The following is an 8,711-nucleotide window of genomic DNA, read 5'->3' as shown; positions in this document are numbered from 1 at the left end:
ATCATTAGCCTCCTCACTATTCCATCCACTACCCTCAAAGAAAGGGGAATCATTTCCTTTTGGATGAGAACAATCCCCCTCTTTAACAGATTACCTTTTGCTAAGAATTTTTAAAAAATATGTTCCATCAATAGTAAAATCAAACATTCATGAATAATGGGGCTTTATGTATCCTTTTTATGTTCCCTAATTTCGAATTCTAAAGAAGATAGCAATAAAAAGGAAATGAAACTCTATTCTTATGCCTAAAATGATTGAGGAGGGCAAAATGACAGTTATACACAAGCAAATAAAGACCATCTTCTGTGAAAAGTTGCATAATTATGTTCATGAATTTGGCCCACAAAGGTTTGATCGATTTCATCTTGTGGCCACCTCTATACTTGACTAGAGGTTTTCCCTCTTTACCCTTGACAAAATTTTATACCTGTCCTTTGTTCCACCCTTTAGTGAAAGCCCTATAAATCTTGTGATTCCAACCATCAAGCCTTTCAAGGTAAGGCATAACCCCCCCTCTCTCCAAAATTCTCCATATAGTGGTTTTTTTAAAAAAAAATTCTCACATTTTAGGGGCTTAAGCTTATTCCTAACTCCCCCCATAGCTTGAGACCACTACATGAATCAAGAGGGACGCTTTAAGATTCCAAGAATCGGAAGTTATTATGAGGTACATTACCATTGATGATCACTAAAAAAGCATTTTCACCATTCCGAACCATTTTATACATGATAGGTGTATGTCAATTCCTTTTTATTTTTTCTCGTGTATGCAATAGTGTTAATACCAACATGAAAAAATGAAGCTCCCCTATTCTTCATTAGGGTTTAATTCTCTTGATTGTTGAACATGCTAAATCCCTTGAGATTAAGCCACACCCGTCGGCCTCTAGGAAGAATAATATCCACTGTGCCCAAAATGTCCATTAGAACTAACTAATGAATCCACAGAGTCTGATGAAAATGATTTCTACCTAGTTAGCTGCAAAATAAAAACCACTTCTAAAGGAAAGGGGTTTGATTCTTATAAGGAATTCTCTAACAAGGGATACATTGATTATGCCCCTTATAATGAGTTTTCCCTTGATTCCTTTTGCCCTAGCTTTGCCAAAATGGGCAAGGTCCCTAAGCCCCCATTCTCTGATGATAATAATAAGAATTTGGCGCTACCCTCTAACTATGGTGTTAGAAGAGAATCCCCCATCGAGGCCTCTCACGGAAACAAAAATGCCAAGAAAAAAATGAATGAAATACAGATAGTTGTATTCGTCCTGGGCTTGATTAGGATCAATAGAATCTATATTTCCATATTGAAATCCCAATTGATTTGGATAAGGCTACTCATGTGGGTAAAGATATGGGCTCCTCTGTAATGGATACAGGGGCTCGTGAGAAAGTGTTGAAGGCTTCGGACAAACTGATTTTCTTAATTGGGTGGTCGTAGAGATTTTCAATTTGAAAAGCAAGATCAATAGCCTTACTACTAGACAGAGCACTTTGAACTCTCCATCCTTAGAAAATACAAACAACCTAATTGACTTGAACAAAAGAGCAGAAGAACCATGACTAATAGAATATAGGGCCTTCAGAGACTAAATGAAAAATCTCAATCACTCAATGTATGCCCCTCCACCAATCATGCTTCCCCCTTCATTTCAAAATTTAATTATATACCAAACTAACATTACTTATATAACTATTAATTTAATATTATATTATTTTTTGTATTTACTTAAAAATTGATTATAAATATATATATTTATAATTGATGCATATACACTAATTACAAACATATATGAGACATCCTCTTTTATATTTTTAATATAAATGATATTGCATTATATTTTTTGGTGTCAAAAAATGATAATTTTAAATAGTTCTTTGGATGTTAGAAGGGGATAGAAGAAAAGTGTTATCATTGCAAATATAGTAATTGGTTCATTTGATTTTAGAGGAGTATAGACAGTTCAAGTATTATTTTCTTAAAAGAAATTAAAAAATTTATGAGAAAAAACCTACTATACATAAAACATAAAATTGAGATACAAATTTTATGATTATTTATTATTTTATTATATATTAATATTAAAAAAAAATCATATAAAAAACAAAAAATTTAAACATCATATAAGAAATCACATTCACTAAAATCTAATTTCAAAAGTATTGTAACTTAAAACATACTAAAATTCTTTAATTTAATATGATTCCCATCAATCTTTTGCTCTTAGTAGAAGAGGTTTCAACTTATAGGCCTATGGTCCCGTATTACGTTGCAAAACCACTTTGTGAAAGGCCTCGGCCCTGACTAGGTGACTTACAGACCTCCAACCTTACTAAACTTCCATGAAAAAAATATATATTAAATTATAACTACTCTATTAAAGACATGGAGGTTTACTAGGTTGCATGGAGGTTTACTAGGTTGCCGTTCTTAAACTTCCATAAAAAATATATTACATTATACCTACTCTATGAAAAATATATTAAATTATAACTACTCTATTAAAGACATGAGGTTTACTAGGTTGCCTTGCTTACAGATCTGAACTTCCATAAAAAATATATTACATTATACCTACTCTATGAAAAACCTGGGCCCTTACCAGAGTGTTGTGCTTATAGGTCTAAACTTCCATAAACTATTCTGTGAAAAAACTAGGCCCTTAGTAGACTGCTGTGCTTACAGATATGAATTTCCATTAAAAAAATATATACTAAATAATAGCTACTCTATGAAAGATCTCAACCCTTACTAGACTACGGTGCATACAAATTTAAAATTAAAAAAAGAAATTTATTAAATTATTACTATCAAACTATAAAAGTTTATTGAAAGATTGACCAATAATAACATTGAATAGAAAGATCGGCCGAACAAGTGTCAATCCAGAAGAACGTGATGCAAAACAATGAATGCTGGAGTTGTTAAACCTATAATCTCGTGGTTATAGTTGAGTCCTCCTTTACATATATAAAAACAGAACCATAATAATAATTATTAGTCAGTTTCCTTGTATCTGCTCAACACATATAAGAGAACCTCCGACCGTCAGATTGTCTCAGCTTTACGTCTCGTTAAATCAACTGCTACCAAGTCTTTCTAAATTTGAAACCAATAAATAAATTCATCGAAAGCAACAAGGAGGAGGGGTGAGAAAATTAATTATAAAACCACCCCAAAATCAATTGGGTATTAAATATTTGTCAATTTATTCTCATTACCTTAATGATTAAGATGATGAAGATCCGATAAAGATTGATTTGATATGATCTATATGGAATCCGGTTGATTTTCTGTACCGAACAGGTAGAATCCTCTACTATTTATTTTTTTGGTTCATGTGAGAGAGCATATGTTGTATACGAACACAATATATATGTGGGCAATATAGATTTCTTTGGAAGAGTATAATGCTTTTACACATGATAGCAAGCTATAATCTTTGGAAAAGAAAAAGATCATCGATCGTTTCAAACTCTCTGTGGAGATTTCATTGAGTGGAAGGAAATTCTCTATTTTAGTTATATTTAAGTTGAGATTAGAAGGTTGGTTTATAGAGGGAATGCTATAATTCTATATAATTTTGTTTGGGTCTGTTGTTTTATTAGGTGTTGTATGATATATGTGTTATTTGGTATTCTAGACCGGCTTCTGCATGTTTTTTCTCAGATATTGGAGGAGTTGATATAGCCCGATATATTTGTTCTCCATATTATCTGAATTGCCCTTCTGGTTATGGTGTGTTTGAATGTGGGAAGAAGTCATTCTCATTTAGTGGGTGTGTATTCAGGTGGTGATCCTCTAGATTGGTCTTTTATGTTTTTAGCGGGCTAGCTTAGAGGTGGTGGTACTGTATAGATTCTGGGGGCTTACTTAAGAAGTTTGTTTTTGCGTTAAAGTTATTGTATATACACATTTCTGTTTAGATTGATTGGGGTTATGAGTAGGGGATGCATTTAAGGGAATTTGTGAACTTTGCATTTCTGTGGTGTCCATGAGGGTTTTGGTGATTCCTTCTACCTGCACATGACTGTTTTCACATGTGGGTCTCTGCCATTTTATTGATCTTGTAAGCTGGTAGATTCAGTTTTAATGGTTTCTTAAGTTGGTATACAGTACATTCAGTTTTGTTAATGTCCTAAGCTGTATGTGCAGATATGTGTGGCTTTGAGGGGTACAAAGAAGATCTATGTGGCTTGTATGTACCTGCTAAACTTCTTCATATTCCCGATTTCACAAGTACACCATTCGATTCCTGGGGCAGAATAGATAATACTTTGTTGTTATTTCAGTTGTTGGTAGGAGCCTCCTGCTCCACCATTGCTTTCTTCCATACTATGTCAGACCAGCCCATTGATATTGAGAACATTTCTCAAGAGGAGCCAATTTTGAATGAAACTCAATTGTCTAGCCAGCCCATACCATCCCCGTCTTCTCCAAAAGACAGCCATTTTGTTCCTAGTTCCTCATCACCAAGCAATGAGATTTGTCCCCAGTCAGTTGTCAAGCACGAACAGGCAATTGATGGTGCTTTGCTTCCCAGTTTCTTACCACCACAAGGAGCAACATATATCATAAAGATTTAACCTCAACCAGTTTTAAAAAATGAAGAAGCGGTTGCCAATACTGAAGTGTTCCTTGATACTCTAATCAAGTTTCATGCTGCTATTGGTAACGAATTCATGTAAGTTGTGTACTATTGTCTTCAAATTTCAAGTAATTTTTACACCTAGATAAAACTAGTATGAGGAGAATTAATTTAACGTTCCATCAGGTTGGATTTTATTTGATCCTGATATAATCATATAGATTATGCTTAGAGCAGTGAGAATAGAAAAAGGCTTGTTTTCCATTTGGGTTGGTTTTTAATCCTGAATATTAGAAAATTCTTTTTTAAACAGGCATTGCATAAGAGTGAGTTTTCCTTGATTTTATGTTTCTTTGAATTTAATGTGTATTTGGAACTTAGGAATATATTTTATTTATGAAACCAATGATATGCTGTCACTTTTACTTCAGAAGCTTTGTAGCTTTGTTCTTTGATGAGAATATAAACCTTGCTAAAAGAGCTAGAAAAATGTCTGCTTTTTGCTTGGGTTTAGTTTCAGCTCAAATTTTTAACCAAGCATGTCATGGAGCTTTTTTCACTTGTTTTTGGGTCCACATTTTAAAACACAAATTATTACTTGTAATTACGTATATTTTAGGTGATAACTAACCAACAGATTGCATATATCTTGTGTAAATTTGTTAAGTTCTCCCATCTCTCCCAGAGTTTGTATAATTCTTTTCTAAATCTTGGGGATAAATTTTTTTCAGTTTGCTAAAAATATTGAACATCATTAGTGCAAAGAGTATCAAACAGTAACTGAATGTATTGGAAGTCATGACAGATGTAATTTCATTAAAATCTTTGAAGCACATATTGTAATGTTCTTTACTCTTTTATTAAGAAGCTTTATTATGATGTTTAAATTACACAAAAAATTAAGATTGAGCATGAAACTATACTGCAACCTGCCAGCAAATTACTCTAGTAGCATTCTTTAACATTTAGGCAATGCTACAGTCAGGTCAAAGTTATTTTAATATGTTTCATTCCGTGAAATTGCTAATAGGAAAATCTACTTTGTGGTAAACAAAAATTATCAGTTAGGTGCTATCATACAAATTGAGACAATAGAAAAGCATTATTTTTTATGGTTACACCTTTTTTTATTTAGAGTTTTTTTTTAAATTAAATTTTGTTGATGCAGCTGAAATTTATTGCAATATTTATCACCAGCATGCTTTTGCAGTCTCTAACCTTTTGCAAAGGATCAATCTTATATGTGGGTCTAAGTTTTTCAAGGGTTTGTGCCTGCTACTGAGGTGGGAAACTCCCCAAGATTAAAATCTTAGTTGATGCCACTGACATTAGTATCAACACCATTAGCATTTCTTTATAACTTTATTCTGCTAGTTTTTTAAAGGGTTTGTGCCTGCTCACGAGGTGGGAGACTTTTCAATATTTACCTCACTATCGACACCACTAACATATGTTTACACATAGATTCACCCTTAACGTATGTTTACACATAGATTCACCCTTGCAAACTTATACCAGTCCATTTATGGCATCAGATATTCATGTCTTTTGTATTTTTCTCTATATTTTATATTAAAAATTGTAGAAATGCCTGCATATAGGTGCAAAAGTGCTTTACATCTTTACAGAAAGTATTTTATAGTGAAAGGATTGGTGTGTAAATCGTCTGGTTATTATAGGGACGGATGCCTTGTATTCAACAAATATCATATGGTATAAAAGAGTCAAGGACAATGGCTAACTATTACAGCTGCAGAGATGAAATATTGGTTCATCATTCAATTTTAAATTTGGCATGTTTCTCTTTGAAGGATTCCAACTATTGGAGGCAAAGAATTAGATTTGCGTCTTTTATACATGGAAGTTACTTCTCGAGGAGGACTCAAACAAGTAAGGAACCGCTAGCCTTAAATTCTATGATCAATAATTGTTTTGGCGTACCTATGAGATTTTTAATATACTTGATTGGTAATTTGTATCTTGTCCATTTCTTTTATGTTGGGTCTATTTATTATTCCATTTAGTTTCTCCACATTATTCTTCTTGCCTTACTACATTTTGTCTAATTATGTCACAATTGTCTCTGTAACAAGGCACACAAATTAACATATACTTAATCATGTTGAATGAATGCAAATGAAATTGAATAGTTTGGCTGGATTTTCTACATTGGTTAATTCATGTTTGAGCTATATGCTTACTAGATGCTGAACAATTTATCAGGTAATGATGATGCTCCAATTAGAGGATCACAAAGTGCCTAATTCCCTTCATCATGAGAATGAAAACATTTTAAGTACCTCATATCAGCAAAAATTGAAAAATACTAGAAGCAGATGTATATGTATATCGCATTTTAGGAGTAATCTCTGGGAAGGCATTTGCAGTCAGTTTGAAGGATAGATACTGATGAAATGGGATATTATCAAACCAATTATAATTTTTCATTGACGGTATAATGAATAGACTTCCTTATGGTTATTGTCAGGTCATCGAAGACAGGAAATGGAAGGAGATAACTGCGTTGTTTAATTTTCCACCAACAGCAACCAACACATCCTTTGTTCTAAGCGAATATTACATTAGTTTGCTTCATCATTATGAGAAAGTTTACTTCTTTGGGGCCCAGCGTCATCTAATTCCCCCACCACAAAGTAGGTGGAATTCTCTTTATGTTTCTCATGTTCTTTTGTTGCGAAATGCATCTGATAAAAATATTTTGACTTTTTCTGTTGTATTATTCAGCTGCTCTACCTGCTCCAAGCCCTGTTAATCCACCTTTGGATGAAGTCCAGCCTCTGATCAGGAGAAAAAAGAGGAGAGCTTCAATTCCTCTTTCTGAAGGTTGTCAACTCCTGCCAATTCCAACAATTTTATTCTTTTAACGGATTTTTTATGCTTACTGTTAGAATAACTTAAATTTTTATTTAAGTAGTCATGTTTATCCGATGAATTCTTCTGTAACTTGAATCAGTGACTATTGCTAAGATATAATTCATTTTCTTTTCTCACAGTTAACCCTGCATCTTTTTTGGGTCATCCCGTGACTGGAGTTATATATGGAAAATTCGAACATGGTTATCTTGTTACCGTGGTGGTTGGCTCGGAAAAATTAAGTGGTGTATTATACCAGGTGCCAACAGAACAGTTTGCAGAAGTACCTAGTTACTTAAATAATGGGGATGCTGCTTTAGGGGTTCGCCCTTGTAGCCGTCGTAGGAGAAAAAATGAAATTAAGAAAAAAGATCCGGATCATCCTAAGCAAAATAGGAATGGCTACAATTTTTTCTTTGCTGAGCAGTATAAACAATTGAAAGCATTGCATCCTGGCGAGGATAGGGAGATCATAAAAATGATTGGTGATTCGTGGAAGAATCTAAAAGAAGAAGAAAAATCGGTAAGATAAAAATGAATTCTGATATGAAGTTTTCTTTTCCCACTACATAATTAGTCTTCTTTGTTATTTTTTTAGCTAAAAATAAATGCTTTTGTACTGCCTTTCTTAATATTTTATCTTGACTGAATATATTAGGTTTACCAGGAACTTGCATTGAAGGATAAGGAAAGGTACAGAAGTGAAATACAAGAATATAGAAAAGAAAAAATTGCAGTCCCATGACACAGAAGTGTTGATTGCTGGAAATTAAGGAATAATCAGCATGGACAGCAGTTTGAACAGATTAGACATGCAATGACAAACTATGCTTAACTCTTAGTTCAGCTATTTATCTTGAGGGTTTTTTTGTTTTTTTGCTTCTGGGTTTGGTGTATAGTATGCCGAAAACCGAGTGTAACTGACCTCGTTAAAGGAAGAACGGTATAGTGTGCCAGTGTTGGTGTGCATCTCTGAATTCTTCTTTTTTCTTTCCTTGTAATTGCTTAGGCCTTCCAAGTTGGAAGATAATAGATAAACTAACAAAGTCACAAAAGATTGTTTAGATTTGAATATACACAATATCAAGAACAATCAACTTAATAGCAAAGTTTTTGTTTCAGGCTGTTACTTCTATGGGCATTTTAATCTCCTTTCAATCTCAGGATTTTATTTCTCATTTTAATCAATAAATGTGGTTTGTTTAGTTTCCCCTTCAGGATTAGTCCTTTGTCAATTTTTTGTTTCGG

General features: G+C 33.3%; 1 protein-coding gene across 1 annotated transcript; it reads left to right on the top strand.

Moving 5' to 3' along the window:
• Nucleotides 1-4,590: 4,590 nt before the first annotated feature.
• LOC131027922 (high mobility group B protein 15-like) lies at nt 4,591-8,208 on the top strand (the record flags this gene model as incomplete). Its single annotated transcript, XM_057958019.1, has 6 exons — nt 4,591-4,685; nt 6,401-6,479; nt 7,078-7,243; nt 7,335-7,433; nt 7,604-7,986; nt 8,122-8,208. Coding segments are annotated over 6 exons (909 nt in total), but the record flags the coding sequence as incomplete, so codon positions are not given.
• Between the last annotated feature and the right edge of the window lie 503 nt (nt 8,209-8,711).

Source organism: Cryptomeria japonica, chromosome 3 (genome assembly GCF_030272615.1).
Source record: "Cryptomeria japonica chromosome 3, Sugi_1.0, whole genome shotgun sequence".
In the NCBI taxonomy this organism is placed as follows: Eukaryota; Viridiplantae; Streptophyta; class Pinopsida; order Cupressales; family Cupressaceae; genus Cryptomeria; species Cryptomeria japonica.
Note: the sequence above shows the minus strand (reverse complement) of the source record. Positions and strands in the feature narration are given on the sequence as shown.